Source organism: Coccomyxa subellipsoidea, assembly GCF_000258705.1.
Source record: "Coccomyxa subellipsoidea C-169, whole genome shotgun sequence".
Taxonomy (NCBI): Eukaryota; Viridiplantae; Chlorophyta; class Trebouxiophyceae; family Coccomyxaceae; genus Coccomyxa; species Coccomyxa subellipsoidea.
The window spans coordinates 992994-1019936 of NW_005178034.1; the positions used below are offsets into that span (position 1 = coordinate 992994).

Consider the following 26943-nt stretch of genomic DNA (forward strand, 5'->3'; position numbering starts at 1 on the left):
CAGTGCAACGTCTGTCAGGTTGTCACCTCTGCGGGACACACAGGACCCAAGCGGTCAATTCCCACTAATAAATACCGGACAACACCCAAATGCACGCCCAACAGTTTCGCCACCCCAGGAAAACAAAACCATCAAGACAATGACAAGGAGGAAGGTTGTTCTTAGTATGAAAATTTCAGTAATTGATGGAAAATGGGCTCACGTTCTTGAGGTACTCCTGGACGATGGAGAGGCCGGCAGTCTCCTCGCCATAGTCAGTCACCACGACGGAAGAGCAGCCCACAACCTTGCGCGCCTCGCCCTCAGCATCGATCTTGCACAGCTGCACACACGCACCAGGATCCATTAGCCCAATCCTTGCCCCTTGACAGTGACGATTCCCTTGTGGTGCTTAAAAAGGATAGACACAATCGTCCTTATCTGCAGCGCTGACTCTGCAGAGCGCTCAATTGGATAGTGTGCGAGGGAGAAGGTGCAAAGAAGGCTGAGCAGAAGAGGTTTGCTCACCCCAGCCCACTGGCCCAGCTGCTTGGCCTCGGGCACAGAGAGCAGGCTGACGCCGTGCTCCGCGCACAGGGCCTCCACCAGCTTCTTGTAGTCGGGCTGGTTGCAGTCCTCCGCCAGCACACACAGCTGGGCCTGCATCACACTCACCCCATCAGCTCAACGTGAACACCAGTGCTCAGAACCCTCAGAACAAGACATCATCACACCGCAGCTAAGCAACTTGACCCAGGTGATGTGCCCACCAGCGATGTGACTAAATTCCTGCAACAGACTCGCAAAGGCAGTTGCAAGGTCTGATTTTGTGCAGCCTAAGTACTCATGCCGCAAGGTGGCACAGCACCAAAGGATGAATTTTGCACCTCGCCGCGGTCGAGAGCGCGGGCAGTCTCGTGCAGACCGCGAGCAAGGCCATCGTGGGCGAGTGCCTTCTTGAGCACCATCTGGAGCGCCGTGTTCACATCCATGGGCTCATCGGGGGCAGGGGCGGCGGCCGGCTTGACCTCGGCGGCCTCCTCTCCCACAGCCACAACTTCTTCCTCTCTGCAAGATTCATGTACTCCATATTGGTTGCTTGTCAAAATAAGACAGGTAAGCAATCCTCCATGCTGTTGCGGCAACTATATGCAGGAAGGAATCAAGACGATTTCCAAGCAAACACTCGCACTTCATTTCTTTGATCAGATGACTCGACCGGAGCAATGGATGTCACGACGGCTTGCACTGTGGAACATAGATAGGATGCAAGGTCGAACGCAGCATGATAAGGCGCACCCGTCAGACATCTTAGGTCCTCGACAGTAGTCTACTGTCTCCCTGTGTCTGGTTGTCCTCGAGGATGAGTCTGCATGCCCAACAAAAAGCTAGTTTAGAGCATGAGCACTTGATGAGACAGAAAATAAAAATTTTGGATTAGCAAAAGGGCGCCCAACACCGAGCTGAGGTCCATCATCGCACCTGGCTGAAAAATATTTTGTGTCGATCAACGCTTTATAATGATCTAGGCCAGAGCACAAAGCTGGCGGCTTGGTAGAGGTCCCCGTGTTCGAACGGCGTTCCTGCAGAGAGCTCAGTCACCGCTCAGTCACCAAATCGGAGGTGCTAGTGACTTGGCTCGCAAGCTTTCGTGCAAGGCTTTCGTACAAGGCTCATCAAGAAGGTAGCAGATTTGGTGATTTGGGTCAAAGGAAGAGAAATTTGATCAAAGGAGGAACTTTGCCCAAGTTTTATCTATTGTGCTCAGCAGGGCCAGAAAAATGGGAGACAACTGGACAACAATAGGTATGGAATCACCTTTTATATCTGATTGAGATATCTATATTGTAATTTGCCAGTGCCAACGAGTTGCTTCAACGGTGAGGCTCGAAATGTATTCTTGATTCGGCGCAGAATCGGACCCAGGCGTCTTCACGGAGCTGATGACGGAGATGGGCGTGCAAGGGGTACAGGTATGTGTGAACTGAGTACTTTTGTTGCAAGCGTGTGCGCTCATGGCTTTCTACCAATATTGAGCCTATCCTGATCTGGAATTTCACTGCGTGCAGATGGAGGAGCTTTATGCTTTGGACAGCGAGTCCCTGCACGCAATCAGGTGCGTAATACTGCGTGTCAGCTCATTGAGATTATAATTCCCATTGTAAAGCTTCGAACTGCAGTATTCGACTGGTTTTGATAATTTTACCACCTGATTGCATTCTTTTATCGTGGTCAGTGTTGATTTATGCACGGGTCACTATGATGTTGCGTGCGTTCTCGCAGTCCTGTGTATGGGCTCATCTTCCTCTTCAAGTGGCGGAGCGAGCAGGACAATAGACCAGCGGTGAGCGAGGCAGACTACCTGGGCAAGGTGTTCTTTGCAAAGCAGGTGATCACCAACGCGTGTGCTACGCAAGCAATACTGTCGGTGCTCCTCAACAGGCCCGACATACAATTGGGCGCTGAGCTCACCAATCTGAAGGATTTTACTGCGGACTTTCCTCCAGAATACAAAGGTGAGCCCTGGTCATCCATCACCACACTTGGGAAGTTTGCTAATTTGCAGCTCAGGAACTTGTTGTTATTATTCTGTTGCTTGTGAGGTGTGCATGGCAGTGATCTCCATCTCGGAAGAGAGAAAGCAGTCACTCATTAATAGTTAATAGTATGAGCCATGCAGGCCTGGCAATCAGCAATAGCGAGAGCATTCGGCGAGCGCACAACAGCTTCTCGCCGCCGCAGCCGATCGTGCCGGAGGAGAGCCGACTGGCCGACAAGGATGACGAGGTGTACCACTTCATCTCCTATGTCCCAGTAGACGGCGCCCTCTATGAGCTGGATGGCCTCAAGCCTGGGCCCATCCGCCTCTGTGAAGCCACCGAGGTTTGCATCCCCACTCGCCCACCTAATGAGTGTGACATGGCTCAGTGGCTGTGAAGCCAGTCAGGTTCGCCGGGTTCCTGCACAGCCAGCTGTGTGAGATGGTTGCAGATGCCAGAAGCTTTGCTGTCAGGTCTTGATGGGTGCTCTAGCCCAGGTCCTGATGGTTATGATAGCCCAGATTCTGGATCAGAAGGTGGCCAATGCATAGTTACTCACTCTGCCAGAGAAGCAGCATTCTGTGCAGTCCCCTCCCTAGTTATTTTATCTGCATTGGTGTATGCGTGTCATGTGATGGACGAACATAGGATTGATTTGCTCTGCGCGCAGGACAACTGGTTGGAGAAGGTGGGGCCATTCATTCAGAGCAGGATCGAGCGGTACGCGCAGAGCGAGATCCGCTTCAACCTCATGGCAGTGATCCGCAACCGCTCGGATGTCATTGCAGAGGAGCTGGCCTCTCTGGAGGATCGCAGAGCGGCCCTTCTCTCCACATCCGAAGGTGCTGTTGCTGGACCTGTCGCATGTGCACGCTGCTTCAAGTCTTTTTCAATTGTTGATTTATTGTTGGCATATGGATGATTTGGACTGACTGGCAGGAGTGTGGTGTGTGCAGAGGGAGACCAGATGCAGGTTGACGGCAAAGGGAGCGAGACACCGCAGGATCTAGCCTCGATAGAGAATGAGATAGTCAGGTGAGTGTGAAGGCCACATTGCAAGATTGTGCTGTCGTGCCAGCTTGTGTCCTGTTGTAATGGTCCCACGTTGGAGATGTGTATGACATGAGGCATTCTCATGGTTGCAGGGTGCAAGAGGGCCTGCATCAGGAGGCTGCAAAGAAGAAGCGGTGGCATGATGAGAACGTCAGAAGGAAGACAAATTATGTGCCGTTCATTTTCCATTTTCTCAAACTGCTTGCGGAGAAGGGTCAGCTGAAGCCCATCATAGAGAGGGCCAAGACAATGCCAGCAAAGGAGCGCCAATGAGGAAACCATCTGTGCAGTTGAGATTGTGCAAGGAGGCAGAGCGCATGCCTGGTTCCTCCTAACCTTGGACTCAAGAGAATGAGACAAGTAAAGACATTTTTAAATGCAATATTGAAAAGAATGCTTGCTGTGTGGATACTGTGTTGCAACTCATCCGCATACTAGGACAAGCACTGTTGTGCACATGTGCATCTCCTATTGGCATCTCCTATACACACAGCTGCAGCATCGGCCCCAAGTCAAGATCAAGCACTCCTTAGACAGTCAATACAAACTCCGCAATAGCATGAGTAGTTGTCAATCATGCGACAGTCTGGAGGGCACTGAACTACAGTTTCACGGCACTCTGCACTTGCGCTCCAGGGGCGGCCGCACGCAGTCCAAGCCGAACACAGATGCAACATGGACGGCCCTTCTAGATGGGCGTAATTTAGGGTTGCAATTGGAACATGTTTTGCAAACCATTCAAGATCTTCAAATATAAGCCCTAACTCTTCACTGCTGCCAAAATTAGCTTCCTGCCACGCTACTCTAGCTGGGACCTTTACATACACCAGTCTGCCGCCAAGGTAGAAATCTGGCACGTGGCGGAGACCTTCAAGAGAAAGGTACGCTTCAGGAGTACCCAACTGATCTACCTGGACTACCACAGTCTTTATATGATGCAGCGCACCGAAGAAGGTGGGGAGCGTATCAACAACTTTTAGTACAATGTTGTCAAAATCATATGTGCAAATCTTGTCAAGTACAGTGTCCCATTGTGAAAGCGAGAAATCAACCGTTTCCAGGCCCCTGAGGTGCAACCAGCAACTGCTTGGCAGATGTAAGGCAGCTGGACGGATGCAATTCAGCGCAACAGAGTACAAGCAAGGCATGTTTCCTAAATCTAAGCGTGGTGTTTCCACCAATATCTCATCCGAACTATGCAAGCAAAGGGTCTCCAACTTTTCTGCATGTCGGATGCCGGCGAACAGATTGCCTAGATCCGTGGTCACATCTAACAGAAGGTGCTTCAGCTGTGACAGCGGTGGAAACCAGGGAATTTTATCAAGGCAGGCATGCAGCAGCCTCAGATTTGTAGCACTCGCCAGAAGCCACAGAACTGACATCACGTGCGCCATTACTTCCTCATGGGTCTCTTGATTGCTTCCAATGATCTTTACCTCCTGGAGGTTGGTCAGCCTATTGAGATCCTGCCCTAACGCGTCCACAAGGCGTTGCCAGTGCTGCGCATACAGCTCCAATGTGCTTGCGGACCTAAGCCTCTTGCTGACCCACTCCACCCCTGAACATGCCCAAGCAAGGTGTTACCCCTATGCGAACTTGTTGCTTTCAGCAGCTGCCAGCTACGCAAATCCCCCTCAAGATAGGAAGCCAATTGGCTTGTTGGCGGGTATTACAAAACGTCCAAGGTACAACAGAGCAATCTGCATGAAGACTCACCGGGTGGTTGAAGGTCGTGTGGAATATATACATCGCGCATTTGCAGACTGTATGTTGTGCGGCAGGCTCCTGATGCCTTAGCCCACTCTATAAGCGACAGATAGCTGGCAATTTGCGCCCACACTGACTCTGGCAGCTCTACTGAACTTGCAGACTGCTGAGCGGTAGTGCCAGTCTTGATTCTGGGTGGCATCCTTCACAGACACGCAGCATTCTTAGCATGCGGCTCCATACCATGTTTCACATTCTTAGAAAAGCAGAACTTTCCATCCTGCACGATCAAGGGCTTGCAGAATGACAATCGTTGCATCACACAGCAAACGGGAGGATCCAGGAGGACTTTTGGTGTAAGAGCGCTTACCTTTCCTACAGTTGAGCTCCTCAATAGATGCCAGATATAGCGCTCTTCAGGATGGGCCCAAGACTGCTATTTTGTTCTTAATTAATATTTGCAATCCTCTCATCAGGTGAGAATTTTTCCTACAGAAACTCTCTGAAATTCATGCAGCTGACATATATCTAGGAATTTGCTACGATGAGAACATTGTCACATCATTCAGGATGGATCTGCCATAGACAAGTACCGGTCAGCTTCCTGCAGGCTGGCTGCATGTATTTCACGAAGGGACAAGCAGTAACACCTTCAAGTCGCTCTGCGATCTACGACTATTGTGAACTAGAAAACCAGACCGATACGAAATCGAAGATTTAGATACGTTTGGTGATGAGAATCCCAAATTTGTTGGGGTCTGCGCCAGACGTCCAGATTGGCGCCAAAAGAATCATATTGGACCCCTTTTGAGGGTTTGAAGCCATACCTGCAACACCCTTTGAACAGTTTCGAATCTCAGTAAATTTATATAAGGAACATGGTATCAGGTTGAACTCTTAGGTGACACCACATACCGCAGGGGTGCAGACACATCATGTTCACTGCAAAATGTGCTCTTGATGACTTCACAACCTGGCCTGCATGCGCCATATGCCGGCATGCTGTGCGCACATGCATCTGAGCATCTGCACTATGCGCCCATTCAATGCAGAAGTTCTGCATGTCATCCTATCCTCTTCCTCTTACACATGAATGATTGCCTCTGCGCACCGCATTTACTGCCGCCCACTGGGCAACCTGGCATTTGCGTGTCCTAGGAACCTTTTTCAGTGGAGGGGTGGATTTATTTGGACCCGGGTGGAAAGCCGAATGAGCCATGCGATTTATGGTTGCAGCTTCAACCCACACAATTGTTGCTCATCGTCATGAACAAGACCATATCACTGGGCCAACCATTATTAGGATATCATCAAGGAATCCATCGTACAGTGCAGACGCGTTTTTTATGCACACTCTTGCTGGAGCGCCACTGCCATGTACCAAACGCATGAAAACATTCAGTACAAAACACATCATCGTATTTCATTTGTCATGTGAGATGCGAATTTTCTGCCAGAAGCAGCGGATGCTACACTACAATTCTATGTTTCCTGCAGTATCTAGCTGCATTTCCAAGTCAATTTCTTTTGAAAGGATCGTTGGATTTGATGCTGACGGGCGTATTTTATGGATGTCTCTAGGTAGCTATAGGTCCTATATGCTAGCAATCAGAATTTTTCTGTCACCTCAACAGGATCTGCTCTACATGTTATCGCCGAGCTCTTTACGGATGCATTCCACTGTACAGACGATGCTCTCATTCTCTGAGCAGAGAGAGGCTCAGCGGTCGTCGTTCAGCTGCAGCCGAGCCAGCAGGGTCTGGGCAGCGGTGGGATCACACCGGGCGCGCATGTTGCGGCCGGCCGGCGGCGGCAGCAGCTCCAAGCGCTTGCGCGACAGAGGCGGCAGCCCCCGGCGGCCCTTGTAGCCGCTGCGGCCGCTGCCCTGCTGCCAGTCGGACGTCTCATCCAGGCTGCACAGCTGCTCCCCTGGCTCGACAGAAGCCGGGGCTGATGCGCGCGGCGTACATGGGTCAGGGCTCTGGCTGCTGAGCGAGTGCGACGGCTCAAAGGGAGATGCGAAGCTGCAGTCCAACCCCCTCTGCGCGCCTGGGGTCTGCAGGTCCAGAGCACGCCGCACCCTGCAATAAATGACTTTCCTGAGTAACACATCGAAGGCTCACCCATTGGTGCAGGGCTGCTCTTGTGATGTCCTCTATTTTCTGTCTTACAGGAGCGATGTGCATACCTGACTCGAGGGTGAGAGTTCCCTGCTGCATGGCGCCGTGCGCTGTCCTGTGCTCGGCCAGGGCATGACTGCATGCATGGGGGCATTCCTGCACATGCGTCAAATCCTTGACCAGAATTTGCAGACCAAAGACTTTGGGCTGACACCAGAGTTGAGCACATCCTGCTTATTCACATGATCTGCAGCAGGAGACCAGGACTGCACACCTGTGTTGAACTTCAACGTTCTGCATGGCTCATTGAACGGGCTGACAGGCTTCTTGGGAGCTATTGGAAGGTCCCGCAGGACCGAAGAAGAAGACCTGGCCCAGTGCAGCAGAGAGCTTCATATACAGAAATTACATGTAATATTGCAAGACGCGGGCTGTTGCGCAATGTTCATTTCACCTGGGCATTGGGGTGTTGCCAGGGCTGCTGCCATACACAGTGGCGAACATAGGTCTCTTTGACGGAGGAGAAGAAGGATCCCCCATCGAGCTCCTTCTTCTACCTGTGGGCTGCAGAAAACAAGCCAACAACCTATCAGTGCCGCCAATGCTGTCATTCGCAATTGCATGAAGGTTGGCATTGCATGACATACTTCATCTCCAGATGTGGGCTGCATGTACATGGGCATTTCAGGAGGGATTGCGCACTGTGCTAGGTGCAGGCATATCTGTTATGGCGGTAGAAGTCTGAGCAGCGGCAGCCTCCAAGGCCTGATTGAAGCCCGAGTAGCTTGGTTGCCGGATGTCATCCATACCTCCTTGGTATGTGCCATGGTCCTCTGAAGCAATCTAAAGAGAAGAACAGGAGCACGATTGCCAGATAAGAACATTAAACCATCAGCGCTGAGCAAATAGCCTTGCCAGAAACCAACAATGTCCGCTTCAATAGCCAGCCAGCACACACTCACCCGCTCCCTCTTGTCCTTTTGTGAAATATAATGCCCATTTCCATCAAACCCTGTAGTAATACCATCCGAGAAGATTCAGGAGAGTGTTGTATTTCTCAGATCCTCGCTTTAGCATCAACGTTCATTTTCTGGGAATAGCTCGCATTGAGCCCGAGGCATGCACGTACTCTCAGGCGCACAGCTTTGTAGACTTATAGGATCCGGTGGCTTGTGGCTTTGCAGGCTCAAGAGGCTAATCTGGTGAGGCCTGTTCTCCTTCTCAGTGTCTGGTGTGCTGTCTGTCCACCAGGCGTGGCGCACAGGAAGTGCATATGGAGTAGCTTCCATGTTATTGGAAGAACAAAGTACTCAATATAATCGTATTGGATTGTCTGTCAAAATGCAGTGAGGCTCTGTCATCTCACAAGTCCTCACAACACCATGGACTTAACGCCTGACCCCAGGCAAAGACTTTTGGTACTTACTACATTGACATCAGAGCCATGTAAAGTGTGTTGCCGTGCTGTCCTTGCAGCGGTCAAGGAGGACTGTTGCGGGCCGCGACAGCCAGCGACAGCCAAATTGAAGAATGGGAGCTACGCGCCCTCGGCTTCACCTCTGGAATCTGTTCTTGGCGGAAAGGGGCAAAGCACGAAGCACAAGCAAGCACAAAGCACGGATGACACCAAAAGAAATCATTCACACTGATCAGGATGGATCCTCCTGATGAGAACAAGTTTGTTTCCTACAGACTCACCAATCTATCACAGACAGACATCTTGCTCCATCTCCCACTCCCAACTATTCCTGCCAATGTGAGGGCTGACAGGAGCAGTAATACTTTTTTGGATCAAGAGGAGCTTTGCAAGGATTCTGTACTGATGTCGCAGCTCGAAAACATGCTACAAGCTGCGGACGTCTCTACCATGTAAGTATACAAGATTGGATGTCTTTTGCTGAGGCTGGAAGGGGAATGCGCATGATCGTTTGGCTGGCACGCAGATCCTTGAGAAATCAAAACAATCCGACAGCAGACAACGAATGTCCCTTGCAACGGCAGTTATTGCTCAGGAATTTAGACATCTTTAATTGCACCTCTGCACGTGAGTTCACTCCTAGAGTTCTTGATAGGAATTGCATTCAAGCTCTAATGCTTTTTATATCTATTATGACACAATGTGAAGATAAATGTTCCGTAGAAAATGCCATCTTGACTGTAGGCACACCAGTGGCAGGGCCAACCTCAACTCCTGCAGCAGCGCAGAACACGCCGAAACCGTCATGTCAGACTGTGAGACGCTTCTTGCTACAAGTCTTTGGCTCACTGAACGGCAAAGAATCGACATGCATTGCTGGAACTTTCCACTCCTATCAGCTCCTTGGCGTTCTTAGGTTTCTTGAGGGGCAGGGGTGTGGTTGTTGCAATAGGAGCACAAAGAGCCTGAAGAAGCATCTGTAGCGACGCCTCCACACCCAAAGAGGAGGCGAACAACCAGATCAAGGGTTCCCGAGCAGGCTCCTGCGGTCATCTCCAGCACTGACATTGCCAGTGAGGAGCCTCATCGCTTCCATTATGACAGCTATGTCTTTGCTGCCACTCTACAGCTTGATTACTATTGCTTGCTCTAGGTCAAGACCAAGCGTCCATGCAGAAGTGAAACGTTCAATGTGTGTGTTGCAGAGGAGCTCGAGAAAAGCATCAGAGCCTTTCTGGCGATGCATGGGAAGCAGCAGTCAGCAGAAGGGAATGGTGCAGCGGATGGACGTGCACAGTCAGACAGCGAGGGCGAGGATGGTGATGAGGAAAGGGGGCATCAGAAACCCATGCTGCAGCATCTGAGGCGTCTGTCAGAAGCCTTGTTGAAGGGACAGGCCGCAGCAGCAATGCCCCTCATTCCCTTGGAGCAGCACCTGCACCTCTTGAAGGCTCTCGGCACCTACCTGCTGCAGGGCAGGGACAAGGTGGTGTATCCAGATGAGGAGGTCAGTTCTGCAACACTCTGTGCATTTCCTGCAATCTCTTGTTCTCACATGCATTAGATGGCCTTTGAGAGCCAAAAAGTCTAAGGAGGGGCAGACATGACATGACATGGCATGACGCAGTGTTTGTGAGCAGTGAGAAACCTTTACTGATATGTGCTTGATCAGGATTCCTCGGAGGATTCCATGGCCATCTTGGTGGCGACTGAAGCCAGCGTAGCCTGCCTCTACATGCTCACTTCCCCAGACATGCCGAAGCAGGTCTACCAGGAAGACATCATCGAGGCCATCATGGACAGCGCCAAGTTCAATCTCCTTTCAAATGTGCTGTCATTCCACGATGCACGCATCTGTGCTGCACACCGGCCCCAGATGGCTTCCGGGGCAGGTACGCCGCTGCTTCTCCATCACATGCATCTCATGCGTCTCTCAATGGGATGCACAGCAGCATGCGTTCTTTCCAATTCTGCTGCATGGGTGCTGCTGGTGAGAGTCTGAATGCTCTGTCTGATATGAACAGATGAAGATGCTGATGTGGGGCGCACCTCGGCCAAAAAGCCCAAGAGCGCCGCCAAGTCTGCTACCAAAGCAGCCAGGAGGAAAGCTGCAAGGTGTGGAACATGTGCACTGTGCACAGATCAATCATGCACAATGAAATATGTCATACATGCATGTCCACCCACTCAATGTGCTTCCACTGGGTGGTTGGTTTCTATGGTGGTGCGTGTGGACAGGATCCCGGAGGCTGTGGGCGTGTTGGCAGGCCGGCTGGAGTCAGTGGTGGAGCTGCTGGGGAAGCTGCTGGGAGTGGTGCAGCTGCAGCCCAACATGGTGCTGCCGCTGCTGCGCACTGCATGCCAGGTCCTCACCGTGGAGGACCTGCATGTTCTGCAGATCAAGTCTGTAGGTGCGCAGCTGCTCCCAAGCCCTGCCCTGCTCTGCTCTGCTCTCCTGCATGACGCGCATTCTGACTGTTTTTCCCTCTAGGTGGAGGATATTAGTGCATTGCCAGATACATGATATAGAGGTCTATGAGAAATTACAGGGCTGCTGGTGGCTGGGTTCAAGCGCTTCAAGGAGCAGCGGCAGGCGCTGCTGGATGAGGTCATGACCGGCGTCCTGCCAAACCTTCCCACGGGCCGCTCATCCAGGACATTTGTCATTGGGGACCACAGCGATGCAGCCATCCTTACGGTGTCGGCATTGCTGATCTACTTCATGCAGGCACGTGGCCACCCTCATGCCTGCTCTTCATGCGCTGTCCTCATCAAGCCTTTCCTGTGTGTGATGTCGCGCCTTTCACTGTACATATTATGACTGATGGGTTCTTGCTGCAGGTCTCTGTTGAGCTGCCATCTCTGGAGGTGGAGGCCGGGGCCCTGCGCAACTGCTACGCTCCAGTCATGCACTGGGCAGACGTCTTCTGGACGACCTGCCTCAGCAGGTGCTCTGCCAGAAACTCTGTCCACTTCAGACTTCTTTTATGCCAATAGTGGTTGTCCTCAGCTGAACATTTAGAGACACTTTGCTTCAATGAATGTCACCAGCATGCAATGATATGCTTGTGCAGGCTGGGCGGCGTGCGCGCGCACAAGGCTGATGGGGATGCGGACATCAAGTACATAGTGGAGCAGATTGCGACCGATGTCTTCCTGGTGCACTGCACGCCGGAGTGGCCGGCCGCTCTGCCGATGCTGCTGCGGCTGATCACCGCGCTGCACAGCAAGGCCGGCATGCACTGCGCGGACAACGCTGTCCGCCAGATCGCTGTTGACCTGCTGGGCTTCATTGCCTCGCAGCTGTGCTATGAGGCCAGGCGCGCCGACCTTGACATGCCCGCCGTCGAGGAGATCCTGCAAGAGGCCGGTATGTCCCCTAATGGCCGCACGCCTACCTACCCCAAGCAATCTCAGCATCTCCTTTGCTCACTGCAGTTTACTCTGGTACTTTGCATGTAGTCCCTGAAAATGGATCCTTATGTTACTCATGCCATGCGATGCTGCAGTTCCTTTTGTCTTGCTCGACATGCTTAATTGGTGGCAATGGTCTTTAGTGTTGTGCGCAGGCCCTTCAAGCACCGGCGCTGATCCGGCAAAGCAGCTGCTGCTGGGCTACCTTGCGGACCGGAGGCGGGGTGATGCAGAGCTGTGCGCGAGCGCGCGAGAATTCATGCTGTGCCAGGCCTTTGCTGATGAAGTCACAGACCTGCAGAAGGCTGACGCGTCCGACGAGGACCTGATCTTTGCGCTTGTCAAGAGCCGTGAGACTTGCGACGTCCTAAAGCGGGGCTCATCCAATGACCTGTCAGCTGGTGAGCACCCATCTCCGAGTCCCAGACATGGAGAATTCAGCGGTTTCTTTCCTTGATCATGCATGCACGCCAAATGTGCTGCTGAGTAACATGCATGCAATAAGCTGGAGAATGTCAGTATGCACATGGCAAACATGGAAGTAGTATCGACAATGTGCATGTGGCGTGCACAGAGGATGCATGCATGCTGGTGCGCTGGGTGGTCCAGTCAGGCCCTCTGGGCAAGGGGCGCGTGCCGCTGCTGAAGAGACTGGCGGACGCTGTGGATCCCACCAAGCAGACTGCTGCCATCCGGGCCAAAGCTATCAAGGCCATCACGGCCGCGGTGAAAATGGACACCAGCGTCCTGGGCCTCTCAGAGATTGAGCAATGCGTCAACAGAGCCCTGAAGGTGCATCAGTAGTATTCCGCTTCCCTTAGGAATGCAGAATGCCACTTCTTTCTTTTTGGCGCTTGTAGTATCGCACTGCGGAAGGGAACTCTAGCTGTTGATGTAGCATGTGGGTCTGTGTTCCATATAATGACACATGGTTTGTTGCAGGATGATGCACCCTCAGTGCGGCAGGCTGCTGTGGATCTCTTGGGCGGCCACATCGGGAATGACGTGAAATTGGCATCTGCTTACTTCGACACCCTTGTCACTGTCTCTCGAGACACCTCCACCTCGGTGCGGCACCTTTGTCGATGACGGCTAAAGGGATTTTGTGATTTTGATTGTCAACTGACTCACAGCCTTTAAAGAGCCTCAATGCCCTGCAAAAGCCTTGTAAATGGAAAGCAAGAGCACATGCTGACAAGTTGCGAGTGTCTGGCAGGTGCGGAAGGCGGCTGTGAAGATACTGTGGGAGTCATGCATCAGTGTGCCAGACTTCCCTCGCGCCTCAGAAGCCTGTGTGGCTGTGCTGCACCGAGTGGCAGACAATGAGGAGTCCATCCTCGAGCTCGTGGCCAAGATCTTCCATGGCCTCTGGTTTGCAGGTGAGCCATGCATCATCATCCTGTGGGGCACAAAGCAGACGCATACTCCCGAATCAGGGATGCAATCAGGCTATGCAATGGTCTGCAAAGACTGTGCTGTTTCCAGCCAAATGTGCTGCACCACTGTGTTGTTAGAGCACACTTGCTTATTGCTGTTTGGGCCACACATGACAGATAAGGTGCATGTGTTTTGCAGGCTCGCAGAATGCATCAGCGCCAACGCCTGCAGCCAGAGCGCAGCAGCTGGCGGATGTGTCGCTGTTTGTGTATGAGGCCGGCGGGTCCACCATCCATCTGCCACTTGAACCAAGCCACGCACTGGTGGCCGTCCTCAAGAAGGCGCTGGAACGCGAGGCCAAGGAGCGGCCTGGCAAGGAGTGGCTGGTGAGGCACCCCCCAGTGTGCCTCATATTGCTGTTAGGGACACTTAGGGTATGCCAGTTGGTCGGAAGGGGCTGTATGACGCAGAAGTGACTGTGTGGGGGATGACAAATGCAAGACTGGTGCGGGGCAGGCTGGAAGAGAGCTGGCGAGCGCCCTTCTGGAGGGGCTGCTCAAGGTGGGCGAGGGTGCTGAGGATGCGGCTGAGCAGAAGACATTCCCCTTCCTCGTGGTAGGATGCATTCAACTTGTTCTGTTATTGTCAAATGCTCAAGTATCATGAGCCCTCTTCTCCCACTCTCGAGGCTGCCTTGAATTCAGCAGGGCCGGCATTGAGGTCCATGTATGCATGCCTGTCTAGGGGTGTCATCAAGATAAATGTGCCATGCTGCAGGGGCTGCATGCGCTGTGCCTCACGGATGTGTCCCTGTGCACGCCGGCAGACGATGCATCCAAGTACATCCGCTGCCTGGCGCCCTACCTCAAAGTGGGGCCCTCTAGCAAGAATGCTCAGTGCCCCAAGAAGCAGGCAGCAGAGCGGCGGGAGGCCGAGTGCCTCCTCTGCATACTGGTGCGGAGCCCAGCAGACACACTACAGGAAATGAGCTGATCTTGACATATGCACTTTAGGAGAATCACCTGCCTGACATAGAAGCAAAATGCCTCAAGTACAACATTGAAGCAGAGAAAGTGTGCAGGCTGTGGTGGACAGCATCTTGGGAGAGATAATGAGCGTCAACAAAGCGCTGGTCACAGAACTGCAGAATGATCTCTTTGTGCTCATCAGCAAGCACCCCTTCATCCAGGTCAGCTATTCTTCCAGTACACAACCTTCTCCATCTGAAGACGTGTGGAAAGAGCCTTGTATCCTGTACTTGCAGAACCTGACCATGATGTGTATGTCTTGAGCAGGTCGTGAGTGCTGCGTGCAAGACACTGGCCACGCTGGCAAGGCATGCACCCAGCGCAGGGATGCTCATGACCAGCCTTGCTCAGCATTGTCTCTCTATCCTGCAGCAGAAGGAGCCTTGCAAGGCTAGTCCGGGCATATGCTCCAGGCAAGCGTCCTGTTCGGCATGCCTTCAGCCCTTCGAGGGCTCCATGCAAGCTGTTTCCTGCTCTTGTCACAACGGCTATATTTAATGCATGCTTGGAAATTTGTGTGCATATGAGGTGGGGCATGGTGCAGGTTTTTATTTGTTCTTGGGCAGTTGCTGAGGTATGGCACTGATGCAATCGAGGCGACCCACTTGCCAAATGGGAAACCCGTCACCGTGTCAGACTGCCAGACCACTTGCCTCTCCTTCTTCAACTCCTCAGTCGGTGCGCAATTTAAGTGCCTCCTACAGCCTGCCCCTGCCATAAATTAAACATGGGCCTTCTCCCTGCATCTGTGTCCGAGGAGCTTTGGAACATGCAAACTTCTGTTCAGACATGTTATGGACGAAGGGTTACGCATGGAAACGACGGCTGAAGTACCTGGATCGCTGTGCAGGGGATCTGAAGGTGCGCGAGTCTGCGCTGCAAGCGCTGGGCTGCCTGGGGATAGCGCGGCCGTCCACGCTGCTGGCACCCCAGGCGCAGGCCATCATGAAGGCCGCTCTGCAGCCCTCAGCGCCCACCATCATCAAGACCCGCGCCCTCAACAACCTCACCGAGCTGCTCAAGGTGCCCTGCCTCTTCCCTTGCTTTCAGTCTTCCTTTCTAGCCAACATAGGCGCCAGGCAGTGATGTGCTGGCTAACCTAGAGGGGCTTGCATGTGGACCTGGAATCACGTTTGAAACACAACTTAAACTGTATACTTTGTTGATTCGTGAGGTTGCTGTTGCTGTGAACTCTCCAGCCAGAGCCTGTGCATCTTTGAAATCAATCTGGCAGGCTACAAACCCTGGACACATATTGCCAAGAACCTATGTAGTACTGGAAGAGTCCATGCGCATGTTGCGGTGGCTGAGTATGGTTGTGTGGGTGCAGGCGGAGGAGGAGAGGCTAGAGAGCGCGCAGCTGGCGTCCGATGAGAAGCAACGGCTGGGGCGGCTGGGGGTGGCAGAACCTGCGCAGCCGCTGCCCACCCAGAACGGCGAATCAGACAGCCTCTCCATCAACAACAGCATTCTGCAGGTCATTCAGCCCCTTGCATGCATAGCAGAAGCAACTTCAGAGCAATGCAGCAATGCCTCCTGTGCTCTAAGCGTGTGGGTGGCCGCTCAAATGAACGCTGTCATCTGTGCTAAATTGGAGACCCCCAACCAGCCTTGTGCCTCTCTTCCACCACCAAACTCATCTCAATAGCTGATGCTTTTTCCCTCCTATCTCCCACTCGCATGAAGTCAAGTTATCCGAGTGGTTTCCTAGGCTAATCTAAAAGTTTGAGGTAATATAAGTTATTGTTGTACAGTTATGAGTAATAAAATAATGAGTGATTATTATTTTGGGCTGATACGGTTTTAACCACCTGTGCTCTGGCAGACGCACTGGGATCTGGTGCTGGGCCTGGCGACGGACGCAACGCCTCCGCAGACGCGCGCGGGCGCCAGCGCGGATCCGGGGGACGCGCTGAACGCGAGTGTGCGGCGTCACGCGGTGGCCGTCATGGACGCCGTAGACCGCAACGGCCTCGTCGCCCCCTGGACCGCCCTACCCCACCTCTTCGCCCTCACCACCGACCCCAACACGTGCGCCCTGTCTTGAGCCATGCCTCCTTTGACCCTTGGCCCAAGTGACTTGTGTAATTCTCTTGCCCTCTAGTAACCAGATGACCTCTAGGTGGGGTTACCTATACAGCATGCATATCAGGTATGTGCGGAAGGGAAGCCTGGCTCGGTGGTCAAAGGGGCAGCACAGTCATTTGAGTAATGAAAGAAAAGGCGTGCATATCAGGTATGTGCGGAAGGGAAGCCTGGCTCGGTGGTCAAAGGGGCAGCACAGTCATTTGAGTAATGAAAGAAAAGGCGTGCACTGCTCTGAGAAGCTGTGGAAACAGTGGATCAGACCTGGCCCATCAGCGTAAGTGCTAGCAGACTGCCAGGGCTTTTTACGAGCATTGAATTAAAACCTGCATTCTTCAGGGCAGGATGTCTTTCTTTCCATTCTTCCTGTGCAGCCATGCACGACGGCGCTTGCCTCAACAGCGTGTTGAAGAGCAACCGCGCAAAATAGACCTGCGAAAATAAGCATGAAGCTAAGGGGGCCGGTGTGTGCAGCGAGGTGTCGGCGCGGGCGCTGCGCATAATGCGGCGCGTGGCGGAGAAGCAGCCGGAGATGTTCCAGACCTGCCTGGCCAGCGGCCTCAAGGTCACCGCCGACTTCCACGAACGCATCCGCTCCAACTACCGCGCCTCCACCTCACACTCCGCCGGTAATAATGCCTCCTGCATTGCACTCCAACACCATGCGTGCTTGAAGGGCACACTTCCGGCTCTGCGCCTTGGATTGTCGCCAATTTTGTGGCTTGCACCCCAATGCCATGTATGTTTGAAGTGAACGTTTGCGACCCTGCATCCTGGACGTACCCGCCATAATTTGTGTCCTGCTCACCTGGGAACCCGCAGAGATGGAGCAGCGTAGCACAGCATTTTTCAGTGCGTATGCTGACTTCTTCTTGACAAGCTGCTGTGCAGGCAACGCGGTAATATCCCTGCTGGCGTGAGAGAAGTGAGTTTGCTGCAGGTGTGTCGGAGGAGGCAGTGCGTGGCTTGGGTGCGCTTTACATGGAGCTGGTGCAGCCCAGCCGCCCCCACCGCACCACCTTCCTCGCCAATCTCCTCAAGCCCTTCGACGCAGCCGCCACGCTCCACTTCCCGTCCTCCGCCTCCTCCGACCTCAGGTGCTCCCACCCAACTCCTGAGAGCATTGCAAGGACTAAGGCATGGCAAGAAATCTCTCATAATATGCCATCCTTTTGTTACTTGCTGGACCAACATATCAAATGGAGATCACAGGGGGTGTCTTTCCCATGTCTGCAAAAGTGAACATGTGCTCATGCCCAGCAATCAATTTGTAACTAGAGAGGGTTTGTTGGTCCCCATTACTATTGCTACTAGACGCTTTTCCTGCCAGAGGCAAGGTGCGTTTGCAGACAAGCTGCAGGTAATGGCTACCAAAATCCCACCCCTTGTTGGACTTCGCAAAACCAAACAATACCCAATCAACCGTGGGCACAGTGCTCATAATTTATGCGGCCCCCGCCAGTCTGGGCCCCTTTATGGACACTAGAAATAAAGTACTGTATTAGGGAAGGAGGGCGCAGATGCAATACACCAGACAGGATACCCAAAGCTGACATGGGTGGTGTGGTCAGGCTGCTGGCGCTGTGCGCGCATGTGGCGGCGACGCTGCCGTACAAGCGCGCGGATGAGCCGCTGGTGGTCGTCTACCACGTCAACCTGGTGGTCTCCCGCAGGGGCGAGGACGTCCTCTCCGCCCTCAAAACCTCCCTCGCCAACGGCGGCGCAGCCGCTGCACAGGTGCGCTCCTCTCTGTCTTTACTGTCCCAATCTACACCAGGCACAGAGTGCATTTCTCCTCAACGTACAATTCCTCCTTACATCAGATGTGCTGCAGGCCTCTCAAACATCAGCTGAAGCAGGTCTCATGTACCGTATGTGGGACTGCACTCCGAGGACGCATGTGCTGGCTTGACGACTTATAACACATGATGCAATGCTTATTTGCCCAGACCTGAGAGCACCTGGTGGCGGTTGTGCAGGAGGGGGATGTTGAGAGGGAGTGCAGAGCTTCGCTGGCGCTCTCCATGCTGCTGCTGCTCAAGCACCACCTCAAAAGCACCTATGGCCTCACAACCGACCGCATCGCTAACTTCAACCCAGGTGCGCTCACAAGCCATCTGCCAAATATCCAGCCTCAGAGTATGTTTTTCAGGAATACAGCATCCCAGAACTTGGTTCAATGGAAGGTCAAGCCAATTTGCTTGCATGCGAGGAGAGACAGGGCGCTCACACTGTGTTTCTGTCATTGCAGGCACAGCAGACACCAGGAAGCATGAAGAGACGAGGAGCCTGGGCCAGATACCAATAAAGCCACTGGACCTCGATCGGCTGAACCTGGATGCTGCCTCTGAATCTGCGCTCCTGCAGGAGCAATACGTCGTGAGCTGCTTCCCACACCACTGTCCTCCCTCCATTCGAAGAATAGTACTTGACTGCACAGACAATTGGAGTGTGCATTGACTCGCCCAGCAGCGTCAGAGCATTGAGAGTGTGAAGTCAGAGTTCAGATTTATCAAAAAAGTGATCAGCACTGACGCGGGGGGCGGCCATTGCAGGTGTTCAAAGCGTTGATGAAGGCCGACTCGAGCGACTACGGCGACGGTGTCCAACTTCTGGGCCGCAGGAAGTCGTCCAAGGCGGTTGCTGCACCTGCGGAAGATAATGCAGACGAGGATGCAGGGGAAGCGGGGGGTGCCACTCCTGCACTTGCAAATGGGAACGGCCGGATGGACCACATGCACGGCTCTGCCGGGCCCTCCACTGCAGGCAAGCCCGCCTGTCAGCCAGCCAGGATCACGATCAATTCTCAATGCTGCATGGCGTCCCTGATAAGGTCTTTCCAGATCCCTGTCGTGCAGTACCGTGCTCTTTTTGCGGTACTCCCCATCATTTTAAGCGTGCAAATAGGAGTAAAGCTGAGACCCAAGTTGGTTCTAGAACTGCCAAGTGTGCAAGCTTCTGATTGAACCACCTCAATATTGGAATATTAACATGCCACACTCTGTGCTGAGTGGCAGTAAGCACTGCTGATTTTGTGATAAGAAAGGACTCGCTGATTCTGTGTATCCTGTCCTCAGCACCGTGCCTGTGCCAATGGAAATACCGATGTTATGGAGCAGGCATGGAGGGCAAGCGCAGCGGCAGGACAGCGAAAGGCCGAGGTGGACGCAGCGCGAGCCGGCTGGGCACGGATGCGCGGTGCACGGTCACCAAGCGCCGTGGCGGCAGCACGGGCGGCAAGAGTGGCCGCAGAAAGGCGGGGCGCGTGCAGATATCCGACAGTGAAGATAATGACGGTGGCGGCTCGGACGACGGCGAAGAGCAGTACTTGGCTGCAAGGAAGGGAGCCGCTCGCAGGCGGCTGGAGCCCATGCTTGTGGACTGAGCCGGGCATGTCTTGAATGGCTGGGATGAATACGCCACAGAGAATTCCTGGAACGAATGGATGAAACTGAACTGTTTCTTGTGTACAGAATTTGATTTGGAGCAATTGCTGTCGTATTCTCCTTTGCTGCATGCATAACATATGGCAAGCCTTGGGTAATGTCTCCCTCGATAGGTGTTATAATTGCTGTGATATAGTGTGGGCACCTGCTGCTCAACACCACATGAATGTTCTGCGGGTTCTTGTGATGTTCCAGTGTAAAGTTTAATCAGAAACATTTGGACGTTGAGGTCTCCCGCCTTCTCTCATGCATCATCTTATGCTGTGTCACTGGAATGATACTGCCGGCAGGTGCACCACGTGATGCAAAAGTCAACATGTGTCCTTGGGATCGGTGACAGCTGTAAGAAAATGACAGAATGCATGAAGATATTGGTGGCATTAACAGGTAGACAAAGCATGTAGATGTCAAACTCCAAATTGATCGATCAAGCGACTTCGCAGAATGTCAGATTTAAACTACAATTTGGAATTCGAAATTTCAATTGCAAGGCTTCGCCCACATGTGGGCAAGGAGAGCCAATCTCTGCGGACCAAGGCTATTCAAATCATCACACAAATACATCTGTTGCTAGACACACGTTGACACCATTGATGTCAACGTCAAGTCAATTGGAATTTGCTCAAGCAAATTGGACAAAAGAAGTAAGCAGGCTGACAGCGCATGCACAATCTCAGTTATTGCAAAACATCCCAGCGTTTCAAATTCAAACAGGTAAGCAGCAGACATCAAGTGTGTTTGATACATACGGTGTTGCAAGCGGGGCACCTCAACCTGAGGCAACTTCACGGTCTCATGGCATATTATGCAAGACCTAGGTGGCATGACTGAACCACTCCCAACTACTTAGACGCAGGTCAAAGAATCTGCCACTCCTGCTCAGCCACCTCGCTGCCCTCTGCTGTGCTGTGCCGTGTGAGAGCTTTGACAGGCGTCACTGGCCGCGATGCTGCATCCCCTTTGGACACAAGCACAGTGCTCGCACTGAGGCCGTCTGCAGCACTGTTTGGCGATAGGAGCACTCCAGAACTGCACGCAATTTTGCACACCTTGCTCAACTAGTACCAAGTAATGCGGCTCAAGACATGCATGGACATGGAGGCAGAAGAGGCTGCAATGCCATGCGGTACAGTTCAGGAAGTGCCAGGGGAATTACCAACATGCTTTGAGTATGCCACGTCAGTGTGCTTGCTGCCGAACCTGGCGAGGGAGGATGGCTGCTCGGCAGGCGTGGCTGCGTCATGGGTGTCACTGCTCTGCAGCGATGCGCGCAGCTCTCCTGGCTCATTCCTGGAGTGCCTTATCGGAGGAGATGGAGACGGCGACCTGCCATCACGACGCCAATCTAATAAGCCTCCCACTGACTCCAGCTTTCTTGTCACCGCTCAAGGTTCTCACACAGTCATTGAACCACCCTTGCAGCTCGGATGGGCATGCCCAGAAGAAGGTGAGTTGTACAAGCCTTGGAAGGATGTGCGAGGCAGCGGCGTGCCCTGTGCCCTACATCCTATTTAAGAATTAGCAAAATAGAAAGAGAGAGAGAGAGGGAACGCCGCGCACCTAGAGCGCTTGGGGCCGGGGCCGTGCGGCGAGCCGTGGCCGTCGGCGTCAAACTGTGTCGGGCGGCGCCGCGGCCGCTCCTCGGACCGCGCATCGCAGCCGACGGTGGTGGCGGTGGAGAGCGCGCTGCGGCTGCGGCTGCGCGGGTGCAGGGCGATCTGCAGCCAGGGATGCTGCAGCATCTCTGCCGCCGTCGCGCGCCGCTCCGGCACATACTCCAGCATCGGCTGCAGGAAGTCCGACAGCAGCTGCGCCTGCAGACAGGCAGATACACGTGAGCATTGTGCACACGGCAAGCAGAGCAATCATCTTGCAAGGTCCCTGGTTGAAAGGAATACACTGTTGGGCGATGCTGTTCAGTTTCTATTTACGTCTCATCCCAGCGGAGCTGGTCGACAGTACAACATGCATTAATTTTGGTTTGATCATCATCACAGCAGCCCCGACACCCCTTCTCAACACAAATTGCAACAGGCACATTACGGCCCACTGACATTGAAATACATTCAGGAACCAGCAATTCCGCACAGTCCTTGCTCTTACAGATAACACTAAAATCGGCATCATGTATCAGGCAGCAATGCAAAGGAAACAGGAGAGCCGTCCCACCTCGGCCTCGCGCATGTCATATTTCTCGCGCAGCACGGCTTCCAGCGGCCAGTAGCGCAGCTTCTTGATGTGCCTGAGCTCGCCATGGCGGTTGAAGAAGTCTTTGGCGTACTTGCCCGTCGCCGCAACCTTGCGCGGCATCTTCCCCAGCAGCTCCATGAACAGCGCCAGGTGGTCCTCGTCCCTGACCCACACATCTCCCATCAATCAAAACTCTTGCAGAATAGCAGCGCAGTCCATGTGTGTGTGTACCGTTATGACCAAACTCCAAGGATTCCTCAGAAAAATGTCAGGACTCCTGCTGATCAGCAGCACAATTATGCAGACACAACCACATGCATGGTAGTGCTCATCTCAGGCAAGAGTGCATTTCGGCGGATTTGACCTTCTTGACTTGCTGCCATGCACTCTGCGCACTCAAAGAGTGAGTCTGCACAGGTCTGCAATCAAAACCTTCTCAAGCGCAGACTTTTCTGAAATTTCTCATGCACAGCCTGGTGGTGACCTTTTGTTGGAGAAGAAAGAGAGACTCACCGGTCGTAGTCCTTGCCAGATCGAGGGTCAAAGAGGAGGTCGCCGGTGACCAGCTCAAACACCATGCATGCCAGGGACCACATGTCCGCTGGCGTCGAGTACTTGGCGCCCAGGAGCACCTGGACATTGCAGAGAGAATTTCGGGCAACGTGTCTTGAATCATACATAAATGTTTTTGCACATGGGAAGATCTGTCGGTGCAGAAAAAGTAGTGCTAAAGAGAATGGGCTTCTCAGTGCACGTCGCAAGCTACCGATTCTGGTATTGGCTGCGTTTACGAAGGCAGCAGTCATGAGTGAGTCATGCTGCCCAGATACCGACAGCCGGCAGGTGCCAGATTACGCTTGGTATTACTATCAAACGGGCGCACCTCAGGGCAGCGATACTGCCGAGTTTGGATGTCACTGGTGAATTGCTTGTGTGTCCAGCAGGCATTACCAAAGTCCACCACCTTGGCACTGGCTGCCAATACCCGCTCCTCCAAGCCAGCATTCGCTGATGCAGGTTCCTCTTCATCGCTGCCCCTGTCAAGAGGGCAAAACAATTCAGAACTGTCGCACATTTGACATCCGACGATTTACGTTTGGTGCGCGCCACATGATACACAGCACAGCATTTGCAAGAACAGGCCAGCTGCAAGAATAAGCCAGAAATGCACCTGCCATCATATTCGTCTCCTGCTTGTGCTTGGCTGTCAGGCTCTGCTCCATCTTCACAGGTGTCCTGGCCATTCCTAAGTCCTGCTTCCCACAGACATGCACACCACATCTCATGAGCCCTGTGCTCAAGCCATGTCGACATGACTAGAAGATGCATTGGAAGGCTGAAGCACCTGCCATTAAAAGAAAGCAGCCATTCAATGGGAAAACTTGACCCTCCATTTGTTTAGATCATGGAGGGCGCCTTGCCTGACTCTGCAGAAGCTGTGACTGCTGCGCCGGATGTGACATCTGAGTCGTGCCCTGTCTGCTGTGAGTCTGCCTCCGAGTCAGTTGGCGCACTGCCAACCTTCTTCAGCTTCTTCTTCAGCTTCTTCTTCTGGTTCTTCGTCAGTGCCACGCCGGCCGCCGCAGCCGCCGCCAGGTGCCCCTCCGGATTGGCGCTGTTCGCTGCAGAAACTGCACCAAGCACATTTTTCACCTCACCAACTGCAAGCCCTGTTTCTGGCGCCACTATCAAGCTTGAATCAGAGTCTCTCAACAGCCCCACCAGCAAAGGTTCCCTAAACAGCAAAATGCAGCAGCACCAGCAAAGATCCTTTGCTAGACCCAGTGACTGTGTAAGTACCTGCAGAGGCCGGCTCAGCAGCGGAAGCTGGGGCAGGCGTGGAGGCAGTGTTGACAGGCTGCAGCCACTTGCGCGGACGGATGGCTTCGGTGAGCATCACATTCTCGGGCTTGAGGTCAGTGTGGATGATGCTGAGCTTGGTGTGCATGTAGTCAATGCCCACCAGCACCTGCTTAGTGATGTGCTTCACCAGCGGCAGAGGGATCCCCCGGTAATTGTACACCTTTATGAGCGACAGCAAGTTGTCTCCCAGCACCTGTGCATATCCACTCCCAAATATCAGGTACTGCTCACCAATCTCCTAGCCAAATCATGCCGGTTGCATGTCTGGAAGTGATTGCGATGGAGTCACCCCTAACAAAAAGAAATGACAGGCTGGGATGTTATAGTGATTTTGAGAGAGGTCATCACAGGTGTGCACTTTAGGAAGCTGCACCTCAAAGACCATGCAGATGTGGCGGCCATTGGCACCGCTGTGCTCAAACCAGTCATATAGCCGCACGCAGTGCTTCTCGTTCTCAGGATCGCCATCCTTGATCTGTGTCAGCAGCGTGACCTCATCCCTGGCAGCCTCCGTGTAATGCTGAGCACTCTTCTGCACCTGTAAATAGCACTCTAGCTGTTGGTGCAAGCAACGATACAAATTGAGTGAGATAGTGGCTGGAGAATGCTTGTCAAACATCCATGTCAATAGGTCTGGCCGTGTGGCTCTGGTCACCTTTAGCGCTGCCTCCACTCCTGTCTTTATGTCCTGTACAAGCCACACTGTGGAGAAATGCCCCCACCCTAATTTGCGCAGCACGACATACCGTCCATCCTTGTACTTCTCTCCAATGCGTACAGGATGGTATCCCCCTGGGCAACAGGACGAGACGTCAGCTGGGTTGCTCCTGCAATTGTCAAGCAAGGCTGGCAGCAATAGAAGTAGCAAGCAACCACGTTGTCCCCACCTTTCCTGTATCCCTCGACTCCCTCGTCCTCGCTCTCGTCGTCGCTCCCTGCGCTCTCTGAGCCAGAGTCGTGCCTGTGTGAAGATTGGTTGGACAGCGGACCTACACACTCCAGGTCAACTTATTAAGAAAGCCTCTGAGAGCATCACCTAGGTGCAATGAGAATCAACGCATGCTTTTCCTGTTCGACTAGTAAGTGTTCAGCTGTATCAGTTGTGGCTGCAGTGGACTCATAGGCCAGGGTAGGCTAGCCTTCACACCTTTTCGCAAAGCTTTCTTCGGCTTGCGCCGCACAACCTTCGAAGAGTTTGGAGCTGTACGGGGACCTACAGAACAGTAAATTTGAGTCCATAGTAGAAGCGCCCTTCCTAGAAGCTGAAACAGCTAAAAACAACAACATGCAGCCTGTGCTGATTGCATTTTCAAGCACCTGGGGCAGGCAGTTTCTGCATTGCTCCACAAGTCTACATTCCCTTACTATAACATCCCTTGCAGGAAGAGATTTGGATATCAGTTCTGGTTGAGATGGGCCGGCACGCAGCCTCCTTTGAGGGGGAGCGTATCCAGTCATAGACAAGGCGAAGCTACGGCCTACGAACGAAGCAATTTGGTTGAAACTCTGGTCTTTTTCCCAGACGCTTTGACTGTTTTGTATGTCTTGTACTCGATCATCAGTTGAAGTACTACATGATTGCATGCAATTTCCTGTAGCCCGCTTTTTACTGGGCCGCAAATCAGTACTGAAATGCAGCTTTTCAATCTGGAAATTGCAATTCTACCTCCAAGATTCACGCCTCTTCCTTGCAAGGAGCCTGAGGCCATGCAACAAGCAATTAGCACAGCAACATTTTCCTTCAAATTTGACGCTAATGTCACAGCTGCTGATATCAGGATGCTGAGCGGCCTGTTATTATAATTACGTAATGGACGAGAGTGTACTGGATTTGGATATGGGTGGGTGCACACTGGCAGGAAGGCAGAGCCACATCAAAGGTTGCCATAAAGGTACTTCTTCACACTGTAAAGCTACCGTCGCCATCATGGCACCGACTTGCAAGTGCTCTGAAGCTCATCGCCTGTATACTGCGCTGATTCCCTCGAGAGGTCTCCGATCAGGTCTCCACAAACAGGATTTCTTTCAGCTTTTGGCCTTAGTGTGCGAGAAGCTACTTAGGCATTTGCAACTGGGATGGGCTCCAGATCATCCGGCATCTGAGCCTTGAATCCCAGCACAGTGCCGTAGAAGAAGAACTCCCCATCAAGGGATCTCCTGATGGCCTTAGCTGACCTGAAGCCATGCTGCTCCCCCTCAAACATCACCAGCGCAGTCGGCGTCCCCTTTGCCTTGATGGCATCATACATGATCTGCGCCTGGTTGGGAGGTACAATCTCGTCCTCAAGGCCCTGCGCATGCATTACACCACTCTCAGGAGACAATGCTCTCACCAACGTTCTCTATCGGAGATGTCATGCAGAAGAGTCTATCAAGTGAGAGACTGGTAGAATGGCAGGTACAATGATGGGCGGCTTGCCTGGAAGAAGGCAGTGGGTGTTGACCAGGACTCCAGGGAGTTGATGGGCGACCGTTCCTTGTACACAGCCATGGCTGCTGGATAAGGCCTGCGTTATCACACCAATGCCACTTGACATGCGCACATTGCTACATGGCCGGAAGCATCTGTGACAGTGATCAGCAAGACAATGGATACGCACCCGATCAAGGAGTCCAGGTAGCGTGACTCAAACTTGTGGGTCTCCTGTGCCAGCAGCTCACAGTCCGCGACGCCATAGTGCGATGCACCCGCAGAGAACACCTTCCTGCAAGTAGAAAGCATCC

General features: G+C 53.0%; 5 protein-coding genes across 5 annotated transcripts; 2 read left to right on the forward strand and 3 right to left on the reverse strand.

Moving 5' to 3' along the window:
* Positions 1–175: 175 nt before the first annotated feature.
* Positions 176–971, reverse strand: COCSUDRAFT_36825 (L30e-like protein; the record flags this gene model as incomplete). The annotated part of the gene is made up of 3 exons (XM_005647210.1): positions 176–322; positions 508–639; positions 867–971. 3 exons carry the CDS (start codon positions 969–971, stop codon positions 176–178), a joined length of 384 nt encoding a protein of 127 aa, XP_005647267.1.
* A 704-nt stretch (positions 972–1675) lies between these two features.
* COCSUDRAFT_53640 (ubiquitinyl hydrolase) lies at positions 1676–3978 on the forward strand. Its single transcript, XM_005647211.1, has 8 exons — positions 1676–1785; positions 1894–1952; positions 2049–2095; positions 2263–2495; positions 2660–2862; positions 3190–3361; positions 3476–3554; positions 3665–3978. Exons 1-8 carry the CDS (start codon positions 1761–1763, stop codon positions 3843–3845), a joined length of 999 nt encoding a protein of 332 aa, XP_005647268.1. The 5' UTR covers positions 1676–1760; the 3' UTR covers positions 3846–3978.
* Positions 3979–7160: 3182 nt separating this feature from the next.
* COCSUDRAFT_47669 (hypothetical protein) lies at positions 7161–8883 on the reverse strand (the record flags this gene model as incomplete). Its single annotated transcript, XM_005647212.1, has 7 exons — positions 8529–8883; positions 8362–8411; positions 8102–8242; positions 7854–7963; positions 7674–7768; positions 7468–7555; positions 7161–7360 (listed from the first exon to the last, which is right to left on the reverse strand). Coding segments are annotated over exons 1-7 (843 nt in total), but the record flags the coding sequence as incomplete, so codon positions are not given.
* A 1281-nt stretch (positions 8884–10164) lies between these two features.
* COCSUDRAFT_42358 (hypothetical protein) lies at positions 10165–20105 on the forward strand (the record flags this gene model as incomplete). The annotated part of the gene is made up of 26 exons (XM_005647213.1): positions 10165–10323; positions 10489–10708; positions 10841–10931; positions 11055–11227; positions 11366–11514; positions 11658–11764; positions 11891–12186; positions 12386–12631; positions 12805–13022; positions 13173–13298; positions 13447–13609; positions 13806–13993; positions 14124–14222; positions 14385–14561; positions 14689–14796; positions 15202–15313; positions 15486–15658; positions 15966–16112; positions 16461–16666; positions 17195–17349; positions 17661–17817; positions 18292–18457; positions 18700–18820; positions 18972–19099; positions 19276–19498; positions 19840–20105. The coding sequence occupies 26 exons, from the start codon at positions 10165–10167 to the stop codon at positions 20103–20105; spliced, it is 4374 nt and encodes a 1457-aa protein (XP_005647270.1).
* A 1699-nt stretch (positions 20106–21804) lies between these two features.
* Positions 21805–26522, reverse strand: COCSUDRAFT_53641 (kinase-like protein; the record flags this gene model as incomplete). Its single annotated transcript, XM_005647214.1, has 11 exons — positions 21805–21980; positions 22336–22519; positions 22870–22988; positions 23240–23393; positions 23528–23609; positions 23778–23987; positions 24157–24412; positions 24593–24757; positions 24875–25011; positions 25107–25180; positions 26395–26522. Coding segments are annotated over 11 exons (1683 nt in total), but the record flags the coding sequence as incomplete, so codon positions are not given.
* Positions 26523–26943: the final 421 nt, after the last annotated feature.

What these genes read in the sequence shown, in the direction of transcription:
- COCSUDRAFT_53640 (XM_005647211.1), top strand. Translation starts at nt 1,761, where the DNA reads ATGGGAGACAACTGGACAACAATAG. An exon ending in TGGGCGTGCAAGGGGTACAG is followed by an intron (nt 1,953 to 2,048) that starts GTATGTGTGAAC and finishes CACTGCGTGCAG; the next exon opens with ATGGAGGAGCTTTATGCTTT. An exon ending in CTTTCCTCCAGAATACAAAG is followed by an intron (nt 2,496 to 2,659) that starts GTGAGCCCTGGT and finishes TGAGCCATGCAG; the next exon opens with GCCTGGCAATCAGCAATAGC.